The 23,921-nt window shown below is 48.6% G+C and overlaps 1 protein-coding gene across 15 annotated transcripts; it reads left to right on the top strand.

Moving 5' to 3' along the window:
* The first annotated feature begins 5,237 nt into the window (after window positions 1-5,237).
* On the top strand, window positions 5,238-19,754 carry SF1 (splicing factor 1). Of its 15 annotated transcripts, none has more exons than XM_081153441.1 (14): window positions 5,522-5,642; window positions 7,656-7,784; window positions 10,481-10,556; window positions 13,536-13,688; window positions 13,879-13,968; window positions 14,292-14,475; window positions 14,564-14,679; window positions 14,783-14,890; window positions 16,116-16,296; window positions 16,547-16,820; window positions 17,142-17,201; window positions 17,286-17,465; window positions 18,211-18,415; window positions 18,847-19,751. In XM_081153441.1, the coding sequence occupies exons 1-14, from the start codon at window positions 5,612-5,614 to the stop codon at window positions 18,974-18,976; spliced, it is 1,917 nt and encodes a 638-aa protein (XP_081009567.1). In that variant the 5' UTR covers window positions 5,522-5,611; the 3' UTR covers window positions 18,977-19,751. The 15 variants fall into 15 exon arrangements, with proteins under 15 accessions (XP_081009574.1, XP_081009570.1, XP_081009569.1 ...); XM_081153440.1 differs by having other exon boundaries at window positions 5,522-6,008; XM_081153448.1 differs by lacking the exon at window positions 18,211-18,415 and having other exon boundaries at window positions 5,238-5,642; window positions 18,847-19,754.
* The last annotated feature ends 4,167 nt before the right edge of the window (window positions 19,755-23,921 follow it).

The raw sequence follows: 23,921 nt of genomic DNA, 5'->3' as shown, positions 1-23,921 counted from the left end.
ATTCCACTGGTCCTTGTGGGTCGGGGGGGAGCTGAGCCCACTGCCTCATTTTCCTTCTCCACCCCCTCCCTCCAGCACATCTTTCTGTGGCACCAGTGCTGAGGATGCACCATGGAAGGGAAGGCCCCCAGTGTTGTGGTGGCTCCCTCATGGGGGTGCCAAGCATCAGTAATGGGGAGGTCAGTGTTCCCAGAAGGCACCTCGGGACACTGTCTTTCTGGGTTCCCTTGCTCAGGATGAGCCCTTAGCTTTGTAGTGTGGCCAAGGGGTCTTGTATATGGGAGTCCCTTCAATAAAGGGACTCTCATCTGGGGCAGCCCTGCCCCATATAGGATCTTACCAGGCAGCCAGGGTCCAGGAGGGGCCAGCCAAGGACTGCTCCACCCAGCCCCAGGGAGGCCTCTGGAGATAGCCTGCCATGACCTGTATTTCCTGCCCACTCCTGGGGCTGCCTCCCTGCCTCCCACCTGCTGCCTAGGTATCAGTGTGCTAGGTCAGGCCAGACCTACTGAATGCGGACACCATCATCAGGCTAAACTCTAGTCAGATTAGCCTGAGTCCATTTAACAAGTATTCCCCAAAGGGCTTCCTCAGTGCCAGGCCCTGGGCTCACAGAGGGGCCACTACCAAAATGTGGACCAGCCTCAAGTGAGGGAAGCTGTTCTTGCTGGAGCCTGCACCTTGAGGGCACATCCATCCATCCAAGGCTGCATTGTCATTTGCCCAGGTTTCCCAATTAGAGGGCTCCCTACCCTAGAGAGCCTCCTATTGCCCCAGGCACTGACCAGGCGGCTCTTGACCAGAGCCTTTGGGCAAGTGAGGCCAAGGACATAAGATGGCAACTGGCCTCGAAGGAGGGGTTTGGTGCATAGGCAGGACCAGGACTGCAGGGGGTGGGGAGGCCCTGGGTCTGGGGAAGAGTTTGGCCCAACCAACTCCCTCTGATATTCAAGGCAAGTGTTAAGAAGAACTTCTCTACACCTGGTGGGCTGTTGAGAAATATTTGATGAGTGAGTGGTGGGTAGATGGCAGCTTATGTGAAGAGCCTACAGCAGTCCAGTCCTTAGGGCTCCAGGCAATCCATGGGTGTCATATTGTCCCCTTGTCCACACTCTAGCAGAGCCCTAGGTGCTCTGACTTCTAGTGACTGGGTTTCTCAGCTGAAATGGGGGTCAGACCAGAAGACGCAGCCCCTGTGCACTGGGCACTCTTGGCTGTGTCCTGAGACCCAAAGGAGAGTGAGAGGGACCTTCCAAGTTCTAAAGGTTTGTCTGCCCCTGCTTAGAGAGCATTTGATAGGCCAGATGGTGGGGTGACAGGGATATGCTTCCTAACTTTCAATTTTCTAGATTTCTTGACGGAGGTATAGGATTAGACCAAGGAGTTCCAGCAGTGGGAGTCGAGCCTCAAATCAGCAGAGGCCCCTGACCCCAAGTATCCAGGGAGGACTGATCTGCCCAAGCTGCAGACAGTTCCACCTTGTCGCAGGTTTCCCCAGCCCCAGGCTGCCACCCTTGTCTGAAAAGGGGGCTGAGGGTGGGGCTGTCAGAGTGTAATGTGCCAAAGTGGGGGGACTGGGAAAAGCAAGGGCCTCTGGTAAAATATTTGCTGATAGCAAAGGCTAGCTACAAGCCAAAGAAAGATCAAGAAATATACACTGAAAGACTAAAATTATTTTATTTATGTATTTTTAATAGGTAGCCCTTGCTACTTACTTGTATTTAAAAAAAATACAAAATAGATACTATAAAGTCTCCCACCCAGGCCCCACTTACTTATGAACCCTTCTAGAAGTATTTAAGCAGTCAGGTATGCTTCATTCTTCCTCCTTTTTATACCACAGTAACATTGCACACACTGCCCTTTAAAATCTGTCCTGGTGCCCTGGCCAGTGTGGCTCAGTTGGTTGGGCATTGTCCCGCACACAGAAAGGTTGCCGGTTTGATTCCCGGTAAAGGCATTTCTCTCCCCCTCTTCTCTCTAAAAATCAATTAAAGTACTTAAAATAAATAAATAAGAATAAAATTTGTCCTGGAGAGCTTTCCATGATCAGTGAGTGCCTCCTCTTTTGATTTTTTAATAGCCAGTGGTATTACATTGTATGGGTTTCCCATAACTAATGTTAATTTACTGTAATTAGATTCCCATTGATAGAAATTTGTTTCTACTACTTTGGTATTAAAAATGATGCTGCAATAAATTTGCCAGTGCCACTCTGTACACATTCAAGTGTCCATTAGGACAAATTCCTGGAGTGGCATTGCTGGGTCAGAAGTGGCTGTTTGTCCTTGTGATGGTTACCGTCAAATTGCCCTCCCCCGGGCAGAAGCCTCTGGGATGGGTCAGATCAGCCTCTTAGCCATTCCATGGGTGAGTGCAAGAGGTGTGGGCAGCCCAGGTGTTCAGGTAGCTAGCCATACACCAATCAAGTGAGGGTCAAGAGGAGAGGCAACAACCAGAAAGTGGCCATGTTCACTGTGGCACGCCCAGCACCTGGTCACTGCCTGGCGCATAGCAGCCCCTCAACATGCTTTTCGAGGGAAGAGGAGGCCCTGGAGTCAGGCCCCTGGAGTGGATGAGCTTACTGAGATGTATTTTTTTGGGTATATCATATCTTAAGTTTGTCTGCAGGGCTGTTGGGAGTATTGAAAGTACCCTAATTCACAAAATGCAGCAACACAGATGAATCTTAGGTAACGCTGAATTGAAACAGCAAATTGCATAAAACTTCACACAGTATTATAGCAAAACTAAACCACATATTATTTGGTGATAGGTGCACATGTGATAAAACTCCATTAGGAGGTCAGAAGAGGAAAAAGCACAAAATGCAAAATACTAATCCCTGTGAGGGGAGTGGGGGTGGGGTACAGCAGGACCCCAGGAGTTTGCAAAAGGTATTGGTAATATCTTGGTTCTCAGGCTGGGTGGTAGGTTCACGGTGTTTATAACTCAGTTCCTAACTCACATAAGGTGCACACACCCTTTTGTATGTATCAAATACTATGGAATAAAAGATTAAGTTGAAATACTGTAAATTAATCGCAAAAATTAAAGCCCTATAATGGCTTAAAAAACAAAAAGCCAAGATAATCTTTTCCTAGATGAGGACATCCAGTGGAAATGATGAAATCAGAGTTCTGTGTAGAACTGTGGGCAGATATTTCCCAATAATTGCTTTCTTCTATTGTTGCTTTTTAAAAACAGCTTTATGGAGTTATAATTGGCATAGAGTAAAACCACATATATTAAAACGTACTCTTTGATGACTTTGACATATATAAACACCTGTGAAACCATTACCACAAGCAAGATAACAAACATCTTCATCACCCCCAAAAGCTTCCTCTGCCTCTTTGTAGACACCGCCCCCCGCTCTTCTTCACCTCCCCATCCCCAAATAACCAGTGGTCTGCTTCCTGTCAGTATAGATGAATTTGCATTTTTCAGAATTTATATAAATAGCATCATACACTATGTACCCCGTTCCTCTCTGGCTTCTTTCACTAAACACAATTATTTTGAGTTTCTTCCATGTTGTTGCATGCATTAATAGTCATTCCTTTTTATTGCCAAGTAGTATTCCATTGTATGGAGATGTACCACAATTTGTTTAGCTAGTCACCTGGGCTGTTTCCAGTTTGGGACTATTAGAAATAAAGCTGCTAGCAACATTCATGGTCTTTGTGTGGCTATATACTTTCATTTTGGTAAGTACTATGGACAAAATAGGGGCACTGCAATAAACCCAACAGAAAGTAACCTCACAGGGTGATCTGATCATAAATTCTTAACTGGGCAGGTCATGGTGGGTAGTCACACCCCAGGCCTATAAAAGGTTTATCTTTGCCTTAAGTTGGCCGTGTCCATTGCTCTTTTGTATCTTGGTTCACACACCTTTGGAATGCCAGGGGTAATCCTCTTAGGCAGACCCCTCAGAGATGACCACCCTCAAGGGAGCCCCTTTTTTGTCCACACCAGCATGTTTGGCTCAAATAGAACTCAAACTCTCATACAGGTTTGTACCTTCTTATGTAGACAATACTCTGGAATGGAAGGACTGGGTCATATGGTAGATATGGTTAACTTTTTTACAAAACTGCAAAACTTTTCCAAAGTGGTTGTAGCATTTTACATTCCTACAAGCAGTAGAGGAAAGTTTCAGCTCCTCCACGTCCTTGTTAACAGTATATATAGTCAGTCTTGCTTAATTTTTGCCATCCGTGTGGTATCTCATAGGTTTTAATTTGCATTTCCTTACTAATGATACTGAGCATCTTTTCCTGTGCTTATTTTCCATACATCCTCTTTAGTAAAGTGTGTTCAAATCTTTTGCTCCTTTCAAAAAATAGGGTTGTTTTTGTGTGTGTGCTTAAATTGGTTTTTTAGAGGCAGGAAGGGAGAGGAAGAAACATGGACTGGCTGCCTCCTGTACGCCCCCTACTGGGGGATCAAGCCCAGAACCTGGGCATGTGTCCTGAAAGGGAATCAAACTGGCAACCTTCTGGTATAAGGGTCCTGAGCCCAGGAGCTGATGTAGTGTGGAGTCAGGGTGCACCACCCTACTGTCATATCAGTAAGTCCCAACAACTCAAACATTCTCTAAACTTCATTGTTCAGAGTTTTTGTTGAGGTGGTATCATATACGCACGATTAAATTAACCCCACGCTGGGATTCTAATGACACTGCATATTTGTAAACTAATTTTAGAATTGACAAGTTTACATTCTTTTCCACTTAAGGTTATGTTGTTCCATCAGCTCAGTTTTTCAATCAATCAGACTCTCTTTTATGGCTATTTTCCCCCATTTCTATTTTTTTCAAAGAAAACAGGATGTCCTTTTCTACCTGCGGCGTCAACGGACCCCGTTTACAGGCACGCGCCAGACCCGCCCCTACCACGGTTCCGGGTTACCATGGGAATCGAGAATTGACGTCACAGGTTTAGGCTCCCGACCCCAAGAGCGACCAAGAAGCCAGAGGCAGCTTTGCCCAATCTACGCATGCGCGCTTCTACTCCACTCCTCCCCCGCCGTAAATCTCACTGGGCCGCGGCGTTTCCGTCGCGACCTCTCGCTTACTCCCAAGCGAACCTGCGACAGCCAATCCAAGACACTACGACGCAACCGAGTTTGACTGATTCCATAACGTTTAGCCAATGAGAGCGCAGTTCAAGCTACGTCATAGCATGCCCCGCCCTAACCCCTCCTTTCTGGACTCCTGGCTCCGTTCGCGCAGTAACAAATGAAGTGCGCGCTGCGACACCTCCCAACTCTCCGGGCTCGGCCGCCATTTCCTCGCCTTGCCTAACGGTCCGGCCAATCCCAGCGCGCATCCAGAAGGACTGAAGTTCCGCCAATCGGAGACGTCTGATCCGACCCTTTGCCTCAGCGCGACCCAATCCAGGCTCCAGCCCCTCGCCCCCGGCCCGCCCCCGCGGCGCCCTCTCTCCTCCCTCTTTGTGCGTCTCGCGCCGCCGCCGCCGCCGCGTGAGAGGACGGGCTCCGCGCGTTCCGCGGCAGCGCAGTCGGGTCCCCTCCCCCCGGAAGGTTCGCTAAGGAGAAGCCGCCGCTGAGGAGGAGCCGCTGGTGCGGGTCTCCGGGGGGCGCCATGGCTACCGGAGCGAACGCCACGCCGCTGGGTAAGCTGGGCTCCCCCGGCCTTCCCTCCCTTCCCGGGCCTAAAGGGGGCTTCGAGCCGGTGCCACCGCCTGCCCCCGGGCCTGGGGCGGGGCTGTTGGTGCCTGGGCCGCCGCCGCCCGCACCCGTGGGCTCGGTGGGGGCCCTGACCGCGGCCTTCCCCTTCGCGGCACTGCCGCCGCCGCCGCCGCCTCCCCCCCCGCCGCCACCGCCGCCGCCGCCGCCGCCCTCCTCCTCTCCGGGCTCCTCGTACCCGCCGCCGCCGCAGCCGCCCCTTCCGCCACCGCTCTACCAGCGCGTTTCGCCGCCACCGCTACCCCAGCCGCCGCGTCAGGACCAGCAGCCGGGCCCGGCCGGCGGCGGAGGAGGTGAGTCGGGCCGAGAGAGCGAAAGGCGTCGCGCGAACGGGCCCGGCCAGCTGAGGGGCGCGCGGCGGCGGCGACGGCGACGGCTGCACGCGGCAGGGGCGCGCGCGCGCGCGCGCACGGGGAGGCCCAGGCGGAGGCCCCACGGGGCGCGCGGCCTGTTTCTCTTACCTCGAGTGCGCAGGCGTGCTGGGGAAAGGGCGGGGGCGGGGGGAGCTGTGCGGTCGCTGAGCGGGGGCGGGGTGGCTGTGCGCAGGCGCAGTGCGCTGCCAGGCTGTAAGTTCCGACTAGAAGCTGGGGGCGGGGGTCCCCAGTTGGTCTCTATCCCCTGGTGTAGGGAAAAAGTGTGGAGGGGTTCGAGTAGGTGGACAGGGTGCTGGGTGTGCATGTCAGGAGAGTGTGAAAGAGTTAAGTGATGACGTGGAACATCCTCTTCCTGGTTGTAGAGGAGTCAAAGGCAGAGTCTAAGAACGAAAGAGTTGAAAGTCTTAAGGGCATCGTTGGGTCCAACCTTTTGTGGCTCTTTTGGTGGGGGAGGGAATTCTGGTTTTTCCCCTAACCTCCCTAAGTTGATCTTAGAGAAGTGTGGTACATCTCCTCCTGGTTGGGGTTGGAGCTTCACGCAGGGCCTGTGCCCCCTGGGAAGTAGAATGACGTGTACCAAATGCGTAGGTAAGGAGGATTTAGCTATTATTATATAGTTCTCTTTTCAACCTTTTTTTGAAGGGTTAAAATTTTTTTTTTAAAGTTTTTAATTTTACTGATTTTGAGAGAGACATCTATTTGTTCCACTTACTTATGCATTCACTGGTTGGTCCTTGTATGTGCCCTGATTGGGAATCAAACCTGAATCCTTGGTGTACAGGGAGGATGCTCTAACCAACTGAGCTACTTGGCCAGGGCTTTTTTTGAACTTTTGGTATGTCAGACATGGTGTCCAAATAGCTGCGAAAATTCAATGCTGATCTCAACTAAACTTTTGAAGAAAAAAGTGATCTTGTTTAAGAAATCTGCTGTAGGTTTTGTCAGGTTCTGGCCCAGTTAGAAAGGTGGGGAGGTGGAGGTGGGAGGAGCCAGCAGTCCCCCACTAAACTTTACAAGCTGGTTTGGTAATTCATCCTCCTGTCTCCCTTGGGGCTTGTGAAGCTTTCATGGATGATGTATATATATTCTCTCAACACTTTATTCTGTATCTGAAACTTACTAAGGTTTGTTACCTTGGGTGTTGTCCAGTGCACCGAAGGTTTACTGGTTTGATTCCCTGTTGGGGCACATGGCCAGGTTATGTGCTTAATACCTGGTGGGAGGTGTGTAGGAGGCAGCTGATTGATGTTGCACACAACACAGCAATGTTTCTCTCCCTTTCTTTCTTAAAAATCAATAAACTATTTATTTAAAAAAAGATTTGTTACCTTGTTTACGTACTTTGCAGAGTTTCTCTAAAATGTTAACTTTTTGGACCCACTTCCAGGTGCCCATATGTCTCTGATTTCTCAGGTTTGGCTCCATTCTTTGCCATTTGCGTTTTAGGTCAAGTTCTCAGTTTCACAGTCTGCTGAGCTGCGTGTAATGTCATAAGTATCCTGAACTGCCTGTTGGTAGTTTCTCTGGTGGTTGTATTTGCATCTGATGGACTTTATTTGCCTTTAGATTTCCCAAGTAAGAAGCGGAAGAGGAGCCGCTGGAACCAAGACACAATGGAACAGAAAACGGTGATTCCAGGAATGCCCACAGTTATCCCCCCTGGACTTACTCGGGAACAAGAAAGAGCTTATATAGGTAAATACACGTTCTGCACCCAAGTGCATTTTGAGATTGTTAACATTCTCAGTGACATTTATCCGTTTTAGGTTTGAGACTTTAAAGTTTTCTTTTTTGAGATAATGGTATGGTCAGGTGTATTTTCACAACTTTGAAATAACCCTTCAGTTTTTGTTCTGTGGGTCCTGCATTTGCAGTTCCTTGTTATGGTCTGTTGGTAACAGCAGTGTTCTCCGTGAGTACCAGCAAAGTAAAGGGGCCCACTTAGGAGTAAGAATAGTCCCCAGTTTAGAGCCCACCCTTTTCAGCTGCTGTTATTGCCAGTTGATGAGGTGAGTGTCTTATGCCTCTCTGGACACGGCCCCAGTGGAGAACACTGCAGGTATTGTAAAACCAAGTACCTTTTTCACAGCATGGCCTTTCACCATAATTTCACATTTCTCCCTTCCCCTAAAATGTGGTCTTTTACTTTTTATAGGTACTTTCTGAAAGGAAAAAACTCAATTTAATCAAAATGTGGTTCTGAGAGTGTTTACAGTGGCACCCCCTTTTTACCATTCTGTTGAGTTTAACCTTTCCTTCAGCATTTTTTTTCTGGTTTGATCTTTAGAGAGCTGTCTTAAAGTGAGGGCTCTTGTATCACTACTAAAGAACTCTGCTGGGAAAGGGATGTTGCTTGGATATGGAATAAGGTGGTAGGATAAAAGATCTTAACTGTTAGAAATTTTAAGAATTAAGAATGACTGTCCACAATGGGAATTAAGTTAACCTCAGAATTACCTTTTTTATGATACAAGGTTTTTCATGTAAGTTTGACCTTTATTCATGTACCTGTGCAGCTGTCTCAAAAAAGTTCACTTGATAAATATTTCCTACTAACCAAATAAACACCCCCTTTGGAGTAAATTAGGGCAGTGGTTTCCTGCACCTGTGAGGCTATGGCCTTTACAAATGAAAAGCTACAAGGCCGGCTTCTTGTTTTCTTGAGGATCATGTCTTACATTCTTTAGACTGCTGAGAATTTTGAGGTGTTGGAATTGTCTAATATTCACAGTACTAATATTTTTATTCCTCCACTATTCTATCTACTCCCACCCAGTCTCTTCTCTCTCTCTCATATTAGATAGTTCTGGATCTTCACAGCTCCCTTGTGGAGCAGTATCCCATGACCACAAGCTGACTTAGAAAATGGGAAAACAAGCTCATTCTGTACAACTCCAGTTCTTTTCCTCTGGAAGGAATTAATGCACTGAGCCCTAAGGGCTATTTATAGCTATAATCGAAGGAGCTAGACTCAAAGCTGGGGCTGATGTAGGTTTCTACTCCAAGGAAGATAGCAACCTTTTGATTTAAGTGCCAGCTGTTTTCTTACATCATACCCTACCGCTCCTGCAGTCCAGTTAAGAGAACTGTCTACCCTCATGAAGGCAACTTTCACCTTGAGTTGTTGAGCTTAGTACTTAACTGCCAAGTCAGAACTTTTCTGGCATAAAAGAGATTAGAGGGAGCCATGTGTCTTTCTTCTGTCTCTCTCAGTACACATTGCCTTGTACAGAATGCCCCCAGTGTTTTTTCAATATTAATGTAGATTTTCGTTCCTTCAGAGTTTGAATGGGTGTGTGGTGTAGCCCTGTGGGATGTACTTAAAATTCGAAGGGTTTCTTGGGTTAGGCATACATTAATCCTGCCTTGGAGCCAGTTCAACTTTAACCCAATCCAGTAAGACTTGCTCTTATTAGAGATACCTGCTCAGAACTCTCAGATGCTGCAAAGGTAAGAAATAGGTGGCTGTTCACGCTGAAGAAAGTGATCTGGCTCTGCAGGTCCCATTATTTTGAGTAATCAGCCGGATAGCATTTCCTTGGAGTCACTGAACTTTTGTGAAACCCTCCTCTCTCTTTTTCATGTTCTGCCTCATTTGTCAAGGTCTGAGGGCCACATCATCCCTTTGACCCATTCTCCTCTACACTCCTATGTTTACTCCCATGTAAGGAACAAGCCTAAAAACAGACTTCTTGAATCTTTACCATTACTGATTTATTAAGGTATATGGATTGTCATCTAAGATTTGAATAAAAGTAGGAGGTATTGAGAGATTACTACTAATATGGATCTGGTTGTACAGAAAGTATGTATGAACTTCTGTGAGGTGTTGAATTGGTTATTAACTGTCTTGCTTAAGGAATTTTAAGCCTGGTATCAATGGAAATAATCCTTGCTCAACTGGTGTTTTTCCTTGTCCCACATTAATTGGGTCACATTTTGGGCTATGTTTAATATTTAATGAAGAAAAATTAACTCTCAAGAGTCTTGCCCTCAAGAAAGTAATTGGGTGGGAACGGGGTATTGGTGATTGTACATGGTTTGGTGCTGGGTGCCAATTGTTATAGCCTTGGTGGGGGGGAGAGGTGAAACACCTCCTGATAATTGCTTTGATGTTAGCTATAGTGAACAGTCTATACTGCTAACCCCTCTTCCAACAAACTGTTTGCTTCCTTAAGTGATAACCATTTTGAAGTGAAAAAGACTTATAGATGTAAATGGACTCCTGCCGATAGGTGGTTGGGAGTTTTTGCCTCAGTGTGTTCACTGATCAGTCGTCCCTTTCAAAGTCTCCGAGTTCTTCATGCTTGTTGTTGAGATTTGAGATGTTTTTTGGTAACATTGTCTTTTTTCCATCCTTTTTTTTTCTTTCCTAACCTGGTTTCTTCCAGTGCAACTGCAGATAGAAGACCTGACTCGTAAACTGCGCACAGGAGACCTGGGCATCCCCCCTAACCCTGAGGACAGGTTGGGAAACAGTTTTAACCAGCTGACAGTAACGCTTTTACCTTTTTCTCAATACGTTTTACTGGTGGCAACATATTGTGTCAGTTCAATAAAATCCTAGTAAGACGACTGGTACTCTGATCATTCTGGGGAGTAGGGTTTGATTAGCATTATATATGGTCAGTCATCAGTTAGGAAAAAATTGAAATGAAACTTAATTACTAGCAGAATAAGAAGTTACAGTAAAATGGACAACTGGTTTCTACTTGGTAAGCATGTATATTTTAACCTGATTTGCCCACCCATAGGGAAAGTGAGGTGGGCCGTTACCAGCCTTTTCAGTACCTGCTTTGGCTGAAAGCCCAGGGTGTAGAGTTTTTCTCACAGGTCACGATGCAGGAATTAAGAATATTTTTGAACATCACTGAATTTGAGCAGGCCAGAAACACTCAATCTGGTCAGCTCATTGCTATAATCTTCCTGCTCATGGTTTTGAGATGGTTTTAAAATAGACAAACTTCTAACCAACTTCCTTCACTGCCAGTTAATTTTCAGCCTTGATCATTGCCTGGGGTGTTGGGAGGGGCCAGAATATTCTTACTTATTTTGGGAAGGCAAGCAACCAACCCTCTATTACTGCCCCCCGCTTTTTTAAGGGGTGTGTGGTCCTCAAACAGCTGTGGTGATGTTATCTCAGTTTTCAATTTCACCTGTGAAAAGAAAAAAGTATTTCCAAGGGAAGTGAACTTTTTAAACAGGAATTTTATTGGCTGATTGTGGTCTTTGAACAGCTAAAATCTGGTCCATTTAATTGGAAGAGCAGTATGCCTCCCTCTAAGTGAAATTTTTCTGAGTGCATGCAGCAAAGTTGAAAACACTTCGCTTTAAAAAGTAGTGTTGGGGCTTTTGTTACCCAATTAATAGCTTGTTAAATCCGGAAGATGTAATGGTTTTAGAAGGCACTCTCTTACACATCTTTGTGCTGCCTTTTGCTGGGAAACAAATGACTTTAATTTTACTTATCTTTTTACCTGTAGATTTGTTTGGAGGGTTGTATTTCATATTTCTTGACTTTTTATTTTTTAAGATTTGCATTGTAGGTTGTAGACCACAACTGTTAAGTGCCTTTTTGGCCTTTTTCTTTTAATAAGAAAATTACAGGTAACCAGGCAATTCCTCAAAAGGTTGAATTTTTAACAAACCTTTGCTTCCTGGAGAACTGGGATTAGAATTTAGTTGATCTATACGATGCTTACTCAAAGTGAAGAAGTTGGGCCAATCTAACCTTTAGGATATCAGCTTTTGCCTTTCACATTCATAACTTGGGAAGAGGTTAAACTGTTATGAGGCCTTTAAATGACCAATTTGTATTGCTAAAACTTGTTTGGTGATTAGCTAGAAATGCTTAATTCTAGATAGCTATCAGGTGGGAATTAGAAATGTCAAGCATGCTAGAAATAAAACCAGAGCAGACTTTTCCTCCCTTCTATTCAGTCTGAGAGAGTCCCTAATGCCTGATTGGTTTTGCTTTCAAGCCCAGGTTGGAGGGAAATGCATGAGTTTCTTACCTTAATTAAAGATTATTTCTTAAAAAGGTGTATTTTCAATATAAGCCACTTTATGCCATTTTGATGTTGCTTAAGTTGCACAGTTAAAAATGTTTTAAAATTGCTTGTAGACTTAAATGTATAAGGTGTTAGTCTGATAAGCTGGGGTATGTTTGCTTTTGTTCACTATTACTGGATTGTGCTAACAGTTTATACAAATGCTAGAAACGGAGGTGTCATTTAGCCGTCATTAGCCATGAACAAACCTGACCTTTTATTCCATCGTGTGTGTAACGGATGACATGGTTCCCTTTAGGCTGAAGACAGTGGGAGCAGCCGAGTTCAGTCCTTGCTCTCCAACTAGGCAAGGTTCTCTCAACTAAACCAAGGGTGTAGGAATCTTGACTACTTTCAGGATGTTTTTTAAATAACCTGATCCACATGGTCTCTTCCCTTCTTGCAGCTGCTACTAAATTTTCATTCAGAATATCAAGCTATGGTCCTTTTTGTAATCTTAACTTAGAATTCTAGGAGTGTAACTTCTCTTTTTTTTTATTATTACCGCAAAATCCAGCTGTGGTAAATGGATCATTTTATCATTACTATTTTTTACTTGTAGCAACAGCATTTTACTCCTTAAAAAAACAGAGAGAGAGAGAAAATCTGCTTTCTGGACTTGTAAATTCTGGTGGAGAAGCATAGGTTTTCCCCTTGCTGTTTGCAGGTCCAGACCTCAGACAAGTACTTGACCAAACTGCATTTGCAGCCTCTCTCGGAAGCTGCTTTAGCACTTTAACATTTTCTCTACCCAGACTCCCCAACCTCGAACAGCCAGAAAACAGGTTGACTCCTGGGCCTTGGATACAGCCAGTCAGGCCATTGAAGGAAAAGCAGAGACGAAGCCTTGAACCATCTCTCCATTGTGGGGGCCAAGTAGCTGCAGTAGCCTTGAGTCCTAGTTGCTTTGGGTTAAAGAGCTCATACTTACTATGTGGCAGGGGTACATACACTTCCTGATGGGGCATGAGCTCTGCAAGAGTTAACATTTTACCTAAACTTGGGGTTTCTGTGGTTCATAAAGGTGTAATACTGTAAAATTTTTTGCAAATGATAGAAAATTCATATTTGGCAAGAAGACTCCAGAGAGTACTGTCCTTGCCATTTGCAGTCCAGAGATTTTCCCCCAGAAGGACAGACTTTTTTCCCTCATCATTTTTAGAAAGAAGCAAAACCATTTTTATTCCTTTCTCACACACACCCCAGTCCCCCTAATATTAAGCCAGCTTCCATCTCCCCATTCCACACGATCTTGAATAGCACACGTTATGGTCGGTTCCTCCGAAGAGTGTTGTGTTAGGGTCTGAGGCAGAGGGGCTGGGGAAGACTTACTATAGCCCATGTGGGATGAATGAAAAGGGAAGGTAGAGCAGTAACGGTGGTCTGTTTCCCACAGGTCCCCTTCCCCTGAACCCATCTATAATAGCGAGGGGAAGCGGCTTAACACCCGTGAGTTCCGCACTCGCAAAAAGCTGGAAGAGGAGCGGCATAACCTCATCACAGAAATGGTCGCTCTCAACCCTGATTTTAAGCCACCTGCAGATTACAAGTAAGCAGAGAGGCTGGGTCATCTGAGACAAGGACACATGCAGATTGTGTGAGATGCGGTAGAACAATGTTGGTACTATCTTCTCACCTCTTACCTAAAATCACCTGTAATTTAACACACGGCGCCAAGGGTTCTAGAAGAGCTGTTGTCGCTTCAGAAACGTGCAGTCAATGAGTCTTTTCTTCCTTAGACCTCCGGCAACACGTGTGAGCGATAAAGTAATGATCCCGCAAGACGAATATCCGGAAATCAACTTTGTGGGGCTACTGATTGGGCCCAGGTAAGCAGCTCCCTGCCCGTGGGTAGGTGTCCTACTTGGTGCCATTGCTGGCCCCTTCCTGTTTTTGGTAGGCCCTTCACTTTGGCTGAAGTCATGCTTTCCTGTGAGAAAATCTCTCTAATCTCCTAATTTTACTTCAGAGAAGTCAAATCTTGAGGATTGCTGTGGCTGATCTTAACAGATCATGGATCTCTTGGGAAAATCCAGTTCTCTGCACTCACGGTTTCTTACCAGTGCATGATCAGCCCACCTTCTGTCTTCTCTGGCTTGTGAATTTGCATGTCAGGTATATAACAACTCAATTTTATTTCTGCATCTGATAGAGGGAACACATTGAAGAACATAGAGAAGGAGTGTAATGCCAAGATAATGATCCGGGGGAAAGGGTCTGTGAAAGAAGGGAAAGTTGGGCGCAAAGATGGCCAGATGTTGCCAGGAGAAGATGAGCCACTTCATGCCCTGGTTACCGCCAATACCATGGAAAATGTGAAGAAAGCAGTAGAACAGGTGAGGGAGCCAGAAAGGAAGCCTCTTGCCAGAAATCTAGGTAGTGGTCTTCTCAGTGCCTACATAACTGCCCATTGTGTCTCCATAGATAAGAAACATCCTGAAGCAGGGTATTGAGACCCCTGAGGACCAGAACGATCTACGGAAAATGCAGCTTCGGGAGTTGGCACGCTTGAATGGAACCCTTCGGGAAGATGATAACAGGTGTGTGATCAGTTTGGAGGGGTGCGCACAGGAGACCTACAGAACCTAACAAAGTAAGAGAGGTTGGCCATAGCCCTTGAGGTGACTTTTTTTCTCTCAACAGGATCTTAAGACCCTGGCAGAGCTCAGAGACCCGTAGCATTACCAATACTACCGTGTGTACTAAGTGTGGAGGGGCTGGCCACATTGCTTCCGATTGCAAATTCCAAAGGTAAGGGGCTGCAGTCGTGGTTTGCTGGTAGCCTGTGGTGTACAGGATAGCTCTTTAGCACATTGGCTGGTTGCTATTAACCAGTGGACCCAGGAAAAGTTTTCCTTTCTGTGAATGCGGTCTGTAACAGTGCAACTTAAAGCCCAGGATGATTAGAAACAGGCTGTGCAGAGGACCTCTTTTTAAAATAGATATGTGTGTGCATATATGTATATATACACATGTTATATATATGTGTGTTTTCATTGACTTCAGAGAGGGGAAGGGAGGGGGGAAGAGAGAAACTTCAGTGATGAGAGAGTCATTGATCAGCTACCTCCCCCACACCTCTCGCTGGGGACCGAGCCCACAACCTGGGCATGTGCCCCATGTGCCCTGACCAGGAATCGAACCAAAATCTCCTGGTTCATAGGTCGGTGTTCAACTGCTGAACCACGCTGGCAGGGCCAAACACCTCTATTTTATTCATCTTCAGCCCAGGAAAGCTGAAAACAAAGATTTTTTTTTTTTTTTTAAATCCTCACCTGAGGATATGTTTCCATTGACTTTAGAGGAAGAGGGAGGAAACATCGATGTGAGAGATAAACAGCAATCAGTTGCCTCCCATGTGCACCCCAACTGGGGAATCAAACCCACAACCTGGGTATGTGCCCTGAGTGGGAATTGAACCGGAGGCCTTTTAGTGTACAGGACGATGCTCCAGCTGAGCTACACGGGCAGGGTATAAGTGCTTTTACTGTGTCTCAATATTAAATTAAGTGCCTTTTTATGATGCTGAAAATTGGTTTAAGAAGACTAAATAGTGTAAGGAATTTGACCAGTTGCAAACCAGCACAGGATAGCAACATTTTCCCACTTTTGGGGTGGCTTTGCTAAGGAAGTCCTGGAAGCTATGTTCCAGTCTTGCATAGATATCCTTTCCTCAGACTGGGAATGCAGAATTTGATGAAACTTGCTCCTTAGAAGAACCTGTGCTTTGCTGGCTGACATGGCTGATTGTGGTCTGATGCTCACTGTCTCCCTGTTCTTGCCCCAGGGGTCTCTGCTGTGGCAGAGATATGTGTAGTCCCAGCTACCGAGCTGGGCACACAACTGAAAAGCTGATGAGACTTTTGAAGAACATGTTAGAAAGGATGATTCAGTTCCTCAACTTTCTCTAAATTCCTCAGGGTAAAAGTTGCTTAATGATTTCTTCTTCTCTCTGTGTCCCCCGCCCCACCGTCAGGCCTGGTGATCCCCAGTCAGCTCAGGATAAAGCACGGATGGATAAAGAATATTTGTCCCTCATGGCTGAACTGGGTGAAGCGCCCGTACCAGCATCCGTGGGCTCCACCTCTGGGCCTGCCAGCACACCTCTGGCCAGTGCACCTCGGCCTGCTGCTCCTGCCAACAACCCACCGCCACCGGTGAGCTTCAGGAGCTGGTTCTTGTGGCCTGGCCCCCATCCTCTTTCTGGGGGCTGTGGCTAGGTACTTTGGGCATAGCAGATTGCTGGACATGGCTGGCAACATTGTTCTTCCGGGATGTCAGAGTGTTTGGGGACCTCACTCTGGGGAGATCCTGTCCTTGTGTGTTGGTCCTCTGGCATAGCCGAGAGAACAATGTTGCCACCAGGGGGAGCAGGCAGGGACGTTGGCGGGAAATGCTCTCACGTAGTCTCTCATGTCCACCACCCAGAGCCGCCCACCCTGGATGAATTCTGGCCCTTCAGAGAGTCGACCCTACCACGGCATGCATGGAGGTGGTCCTGGTGGGCCTGGAGGTGGCCCCCACAGCTTCCCACACCCATTACCCAGCCTGACAGGTGGGCATGGTGGACATCCCATGCAGCACAACCCTAATGGGCCCCCACCCCCTTGGATGCAGCCACCACCACCACCGATGAACCAGGGCCCCCACCCACCTGGGCACCATGGCCCTCCTCCAATGGGTAAGTAAGTGTCAGACCAGAAACCTTGGGGCTTTGGGATAAGCACGGGTTACAGCAGGTTGCTGCAAATTAGAAGCAGTTCTCAAAGTGGCTGAGTATTGCATTGGGTTTTTGTCAAGGGTTGGGTTCGAGGAGGAGCAAGATTCCATTCTGATTCAGGAATGGATTTCGTAGTGGAGTAGGCACAGGCCTATCTCTTACAGAACTGATCTTGTAAGGATAGTGACTGCAAGCTATGTGACCGAATAAGCTGTTGATGGGGGTGACTTCCCTGGCCAGTTCAAATGTCCTGCTAAGTCCCTGCTCTTTCCTTCCATCAAGATCAGTACCTGGGAAGTACGCCTGTGGGCTCTGGGGTCTATCGCCTGCATCAAGGAAAAGGTAATAGGGCCTGGGAATGAATGGGGGTCTATCCCAAATCTCTCTCCTCGTAGAGGCCTCACCCTTTCGTTCACCTACCTATAGGTATGATGCCGCCGCCGCCTATGGGCATGATGCCGCCACCGCCGCCGCCGCCCAGTGGGCAGCCCCCGCCCCCACCTTCTGGTCCTCTTCCCCCATGGCAACAGCAGCAGCAGCAGCCTCCGCCACCCCCTCCGCCCAGCAGCAGTATGGCTTCCAGTACCCCCTTGCCATGGCAGCAAAGTGAGTGGCATATTTTGGGCTTGTGGGGGTGGGTGGGATGGGGGTGCTGAGAGGAATGAGAGAACCTCACAGCTCACAGGCAGGCCAGCACCTTAGGGGTGAGACTCTGATCTCTATTGGGAGTGAAAACAGAAAGGGCCTCGTGGCCTCTGGGGGGTCTTGGGGAGATCTGATGTTTGGCGTGGTTGTGTCTGGGGAGAGGTCTGTGGGGGCCTGGAGGGGTCCTGCCAAGTAGGTAGGGTATCAGAAGTCCAGGTTCTCATTGGCTGAGTGAGCTGCTGGCTGGCTCAAGCCTGTGCATATGGCCAGGGGTGGGTGGTGCATGCAAGTTCTGGAGAGGGATATGATTGGGGCCTGAGAGACTGCAGGGATGGGACCTGGCAGTGGGGAGAGTAGCTGTGGCCTTGAGGTTGAATGTGCCGTTCGGTGGTGGCGGCGGATGGGCGGAGGGATGTCAGAGCCGGTTCTTGTGTCTGGTACCTTCCTGTCAGCCCTTCCAGGGGGCATTGGTGACAAAGGGCTTACTCCGTTAAGCCCAGAGACCTTGAGGCTGACCCCAGGGTAGTCCTGCCCACCCCTCCACTCCCCATCACCAGGACAGCCCTGCCCGCCCGCCCGCCCCCCACCACCGTACAGCATGCCAAGCAAGGAGCAGGCGCCCCTCGCCCCCATCCCAAGGCAGCAGCCGCAGAGATCCGCGGTGTGCCCCCCGCGCGTGTGACCTTGGGCTTCTTTACCACCCCAGATACGACGACTACCACCACGAGCGCTGGCACAGGGTCCATCCCGCCATGGCAACAGCAGCAGGCGGCTGCCGCAGCTTCTCCAGGAGCCCCTCAGATGCAAGGCAACCCCACTATGGTGCCCCTGCCCCCCGGGGTCCAGCCGCCTCTGCCGCCCGGGGCCCCTCCCCCTCCGCCGCCTCCGCCGCCTGGTTCCGCCGGCATGATGTATGCCCCACCTCCCCCTCCTCCGCCTCCCATGGACCCTTCTAACTTTGTCACCATGATGGGCATGGGGGTGGCAGGCATGCCGCCCTTCGGGATGCCTCCAGCTCCCCCACCGCCTCCACCACAGAACTAGACTCGTTTTTTTTTAAGAAAATATATATTATATATAGAGAGAATTGGTCTCGTTTAAACACACGCCGAACCTCACCATATGGAGCCAGACATTGGGACGCACGCATGTGATTGTGTGCACGCATGTGTGTGTGTGCACGCACCGGGCTGGGCCAAGCGACTGAGGACTCGGGTATGGGCAGGTGGTAGTAGGGGCGCCAGCTTGGGCTTTCCTGGCGCCCCGTAGCATCGAGTGTCTTCTTTGTCTTCTTTCTCTCCTCACCCAACTCCCTTTGCCTCTCCCCAAACTGGGCTGCCAGGATCCCTCCCCGCAGCAGCGATGGCCCGAGCCATGAGAGTGAGGACTTTCCGCGCCCATTGGTGACCCTTCCAGGCAGACAGCCTCAGCAGCGCCCCTGGTGGACAGGATGGTTCGGCAAAGCAGCCTGAGTTATTTTTGTGGACGGAATCGGAACACGCTGGCTCCATATTGTGAAATTTTTATTAATTTTTTTCTTTTTCCTTTGTTACTTCCTTATCTCTTCCTTTCTTCAGACTCCGTCCAAGGAGATGCTCTCCCCGGTCTTCTGCTGCAATCAGATTCCTTTTCCTTTTCTCCATTCCTCACTCTTCTCTTTCCAAGGAGAGAGGAGCAAATGGTTTAGGTAAAGGCCTTGGCCACTAATGTCAGGCTAGTTGGGACAGGGGTGTTTCTTTGGTTCTAGGATGTCCAAGGTGCCATTGCCACCCTGAGATTTTTTTTTTTAATGTGGGGTTTTGTTTCCATTACCTTCATAGAGTAGTGGCTTCATCTCCAGGTCCGGGGTCCATCCTGATGCCCCTGCCGGCAGTAGTTGTGGCTGCCCAAGCCATGTTGGGCTTGTCTGCCAGACCAGAGATCCTTTCCACTTACCCTGAGCACCTGAGCTGCCTCATATTCCATTTGTTCCTCTCCTTCCTGGAAGGCTTCTTTTTAAATTTTCTTTTAATTCCAAATGTCTGAATGTTTGCAGTGTCTAGGGTGTTGAGCCCTTTGTTTTTCATTCTCCTTCCCCCTTCCCTTTTCATGGAGTGATTATGTTGACAATAATGTAAAATGCGCGTTCTCTTCACTGGTTTATCTGCAGAAATTTCTCTGGGCTTTTTTTTTTTTTTTTTTTTTTTTGGTGTATGATTCAACACTGCGTTAAAGGGGGATATTCCATTGAATAAAAGAGCAGTGTGGTTTTCTGGGTCTGTTTCTTTACTTTTCTCTTAAACCCCCACTCTCAGCAGCACCGTAGTTACCTATGTTCAGCACCTGGTCCCTGGGGAACCTATGGGACATTAGCTAAGGAGGCCTACTGCCTGCCTCCCTATGTGGCTTTGCTGGTGGAAGCGGAGTATGTGGGCAGCCCCACCACCTCCCCCTTGTGTATTAGTTAATAGCTGAGAACCAGGCTCCCCTCTCCCTGGTCACCCCTCATCCTCCTGGTCCCTGTCCTTTTGAAGGTATTTCCCTGGGGCTTGGACCCCCTCACATTTGCCAAACTCCAGTTGCAATTTCTGCCTGGAAGCTGCCACCTGACTAAGGCCCTGGACCTAGGGAGAGGCATCAGCACTAAAGGTCAAGCTAACTAATCCTGCCTGTCAGGCACAGAGCAACTAAAATTAAAATTGCCAAGTGGCTTTTCCTTCTCTGCTGGTGACTTGCAGCCTGCCAGCACTGCAGGCTTTGGGGAGTGGTGGGGGCAAGAGAACGTGTTCCATCTTGTGCTTTGTAAGCACTTCTTTGCAAAGGGTCTTAGCCTGTTCTTTTCTTTCATGTCTGCACAGTGCCCATTGTGGCACCAGATAAATCCATGTCCAGTCTCCATGAGGTAGTGAGGTCCTCATCCCTCTGCACTGCCCCTGGGAGGCTGTGTTAGAGCTGGCCCTTCCCTGGCTGTCTTTTCCTTCCTTTGGGGAGGCTAAGGGACAACAAGCTCCTGCTGCTCCCAGCACCTGACCAGTGGAGACAACTCTTGCCCGGGCTGTTTTCCAGCTTCAAGCTGGAGCTGGCCACTGCTGTTGATCTGGAGCAAAACCCAGGTGTCTGAGTGCAGTCCAGGGTGCCTGTCCTTTGCTGTAGGCCTGCAGGGGTTAAGGAAGTTCAGTGGGTTCCCTAACCCAGCCCTAAACCTCAGTTGACTAAAAGGAGAGGGGAAAGTCTTTCAACTGATGGAATGGAGGTAGGGCTGGGGCCTGGCTTCTCTCTTTGACCTTGGCTTCACCTCATTGCTTCCCCACAAGCTTGGTTTCCCTGGTGGGCTCATTGGGCGGTTAATTAGCTCTTTGAAGCTCTGAAAGAGGCAAAGTGGCGCTATGTGGGTTTTAGAAATAAAATCAATAAATGACTTAACCACAGCCCAGCTATCTCCTCTGTCTCTCCCCTGGGGCCAGCTCCATTCCTGTGCTCACTCCTCTTGCTCCCTGCCGTTAGCTTTTGTTAAGGTTTTGGAGAATAACAAAGTGGTTGAGGTAGGCATCAGTCTTGGGCTTTTCTCTAAGCAGCTTGAGACCCTGAAATGGGGAGAAACAGCAGGAGGATTTGGCCCCCAGAATGGCAGCAAGCCACCTGTCTTTGTGGCAGAATGGAGAGAGATGAACGCTCCCCCCCCGCCCCCCCACCTGGAGACACACAGGGTGAAAAAAGACCCTCTATGTGACCCTGTTACAGATGACCATGCACCCCTTGTTTCTGTCTGCTGCTGCATCTCCCCACCCTCGCAAAGCTTGGTTAGAGAAACGAATGCCAGTTGAGAAAGGTCAGTGTTTGCACTGTTACTGAGACACAGCCAAGTGCTCTGGAGAAACCCAAGATCAGTCTGGGGAAGGAGACAGGATTTCTGATGAGAAACCTAGTCAGACATAAACAGTCAAGAGTTCATTCAGGTTGGAAAATGTGTTTTTGGGGTCCTTTAAAGTAAATGCATGTGCAACACCAGGCAGTGAACGAACAGGGAGAACAGTGAAACGAGAAATAGGGGTTTGAGCCTTCAAGGTTTCATACTATTGGGTGGGGGCATCAAAAGAAAAAGCTTGGAAACTGAGTTGGGGCCACTGACACAAAGACTGAAAGAACCCACAAGAAAGACAGTTAAAGAACTGTTGTTCAGCCAGTGTGGCTCAGTTGAGCATTGGCTCATGCACCAGGAGGTCACCAGTTCAATTCCTGGTCAGGGCACATGCCCAGGTTGCATACTCAGTCCCCAGTAGGGGGTGTGCAGGAGGCATCCAATTGATGTTTCACCAATGTTTCTCTCCCTCTCTGCAATCAATAAAAACATTTTTTAAAAACTACATGTGTTTTTCAGTGGAAACGGAATATCCCAGTTCAACAAGTGCCTTGAGTGCAGAGGAAGGCTGAGTACTGAATTGATAAGCAGGAAGAGGGCCTTGGGCCAACTGCTGGGAAAGGATTGAATTAACTTGGGGGGGCTGGATAAAAAGGTTGGAATGGTCTGGCCCTGGCCAGTGTTTCTTGGTTGGGATCATACTGAGTACCAAAAGGTTGCCAGTTCGATTCCCAGTCAGGGCACATGCCCTGATTGCAGGCCTGATCCCCGGCGGGGTGTGCAGGAGGCAGCAGATCACTCTCCTCCAGCTCTAAAAATAAGGGGGAAAAATGGGAATGATCTGTTGGGAGCAGGTCCTTAGTGGCAGGAAGAGAGTCTTATGGGCAATTAGGGGTCAGTGCAAAGTTCTGTGTGGCGAAAGTGTGCTACCACAATTGGGGGGTGGTGAGAGCACACCACAGAAAGTACAGGCTGAACAGCAGGGACCAGGGGCCTGGTGGAAGGTAGAGTAAAGCTATGCAGAGGCACTGCCCAGGAAGCTGAGGGTAGGAGCTGTGAAGAGACCAGAGTGCCACCAAGCATTCTTTTTGGAAATACAACATACAAGACTTCTAGCCCGGCTTGTGTGGTTCAGCAGTTGAGCATCAACCTATGATCCAGGAGATCACGGTTTGATTCCGGGTCAAGGCACATGCCTGGGTTTGGGGCTTAATCCCCACCAGGGGGCATGCAGGAGGCAGCCGATCAATGAATATAATTTATGTTTCTCTCTCCCTCTCTCTTCTCTCTGAAATCAATAAAAACATTTAAATAAAACAGCTCTTTTCTTTCGGACCTTTTTCCTCCACTGTGAAGCATGGCACTGTGGAAGACCAGCATGGTAACGCTGTCTTGGGGAATAGGTAGGGCAGGGTTTGGTTATCAGAAGGCCTGGGTAGGACTTGCAATTTGGCCCCCATACTGAACTGTAATTACTGGGCTGGGCTTGCTGTGGCTCAGAAAGTTCTCGGGCAGAGCCTAGCTTCCGCTGAACCAGGCTCTCAGTAGCATCCTGCAGTTGTCCAGGCCTCTGACCTTGGTCCTCAGACCAGAACACCCAGTTCTTCCCTTCCACTAGCCCACAGCCCCAGGAGGCACAGACATTCTTTGGAATAGCACAAGGCCCTGGGCTCCCTTTGCTCAAAGAAGAAAGCAGGATCCAGAGTCAGCTTCCACAAGGTTTATAAATTCGATTTGAGTCCAAGGCTCAGAAAAGTAAAGCAACCAGCCTAAGGACACACAGCAAATCAGCACTGGGGCCAGTCCATGAGCAGTGAATTGGGGGCAGCCAAAGCCTCCAAAGGAAGATGAATGGTGTAAAGTTCCTGGGGTGCAGGGGCTTCCATTTTACAAGTGAAGTCAGCTGTGAACCCTGGACCATTAAATCCCTGTCCAGTGGTTGGCCCCAGGTGGGAGGAGTGAGTGGGAGAAGGCCTCCAATCACCTGGCAGCTGCATCACAGGAAGACTTAATACCATAGGCCAATATTATGGCAGGGGGGTGGGGTGGTATCCTTCAGTTCCTCCTACCCCTGTGGGTCCACAGGACTACAGTTCCCAGGGGCCCCTGCTTCAGGCTGTTGGCCCCTAGCCAAAGTTGGCCTGTAATCTGACCGTCCTGTCTCTCAAAAGGTCACTTCAGAGCTACTTGAGAGACAGCAACGGGGGGGGGATCAGTTTTGGTGGGGGTGGGGTGGGGGTAGTGGCCCTGCCTCAGGTAACATCCCTCATGCAACCCCCCTGAAACTCAGGGTCCTAGTCTCCCTTTTCTCAAGACACCTGGTGGCCTATGCTAGTTACACCTTTTCCGTTTGTGGCACACTGAAGCCTCAACTCCTGGTGCTTCGGCCTGCCCCCTTCTGCCACAACATGTGGCCTTCCCACCAGAGTGCAGCTAATGATAGCCCCCCAGTGTAGCCACCATGGAAGCTTGACCAGAGGTCACTCAGCCTGTGGTTTGCATTCTCTTTGGGTAAATGTCTAACAAACCAAGCTACAAGTGAAGGCTGGGCCTCCTGACATCTGCCCACGTGACAGCCC

The sequence above is a fragment of the Miniopterus schreibersii genome, assembly GCF_964146895.1.
Source record: "Miniopterus schreibersii genome assembly, chromosome: 12".
Taxonomy (NCBI): domain Eukaryota; kingdom Metazoa; phylum Chordata; class Mammalia; order Chiroptera; family Miniopteridae; genus Miniopterus; species Miniopterus schreibersii.
Note: the sequence above shows the minus strand (reverse complement) of the source record. Positions and strands in the feature narration are given on the sequence as shown.

Coding starts and splice junctions, on each gene's coding strand:
- SF1 (XM_081153435.1), top strand. CDS start 5,612: ATGGCTACCGGAGCGAACGCCACGCCGCTGGGTAAGCTGGGCTCCCCC. Junction 6,009..7,655: donor CCCGGCCGGCGGCGGAGGAG/GTGAGTCGGGCC, acceptor ATTTGCCTTTAG/ATTTCCCAAGTAAGAAGCGG. Junction 10,557..13,535: donor CCCCCTAACCCTGAGGACAG/GTTGGGAAACAG, acceptor TGTTTCCCACAG/GTCCCCTTCCCCTGAACCCA.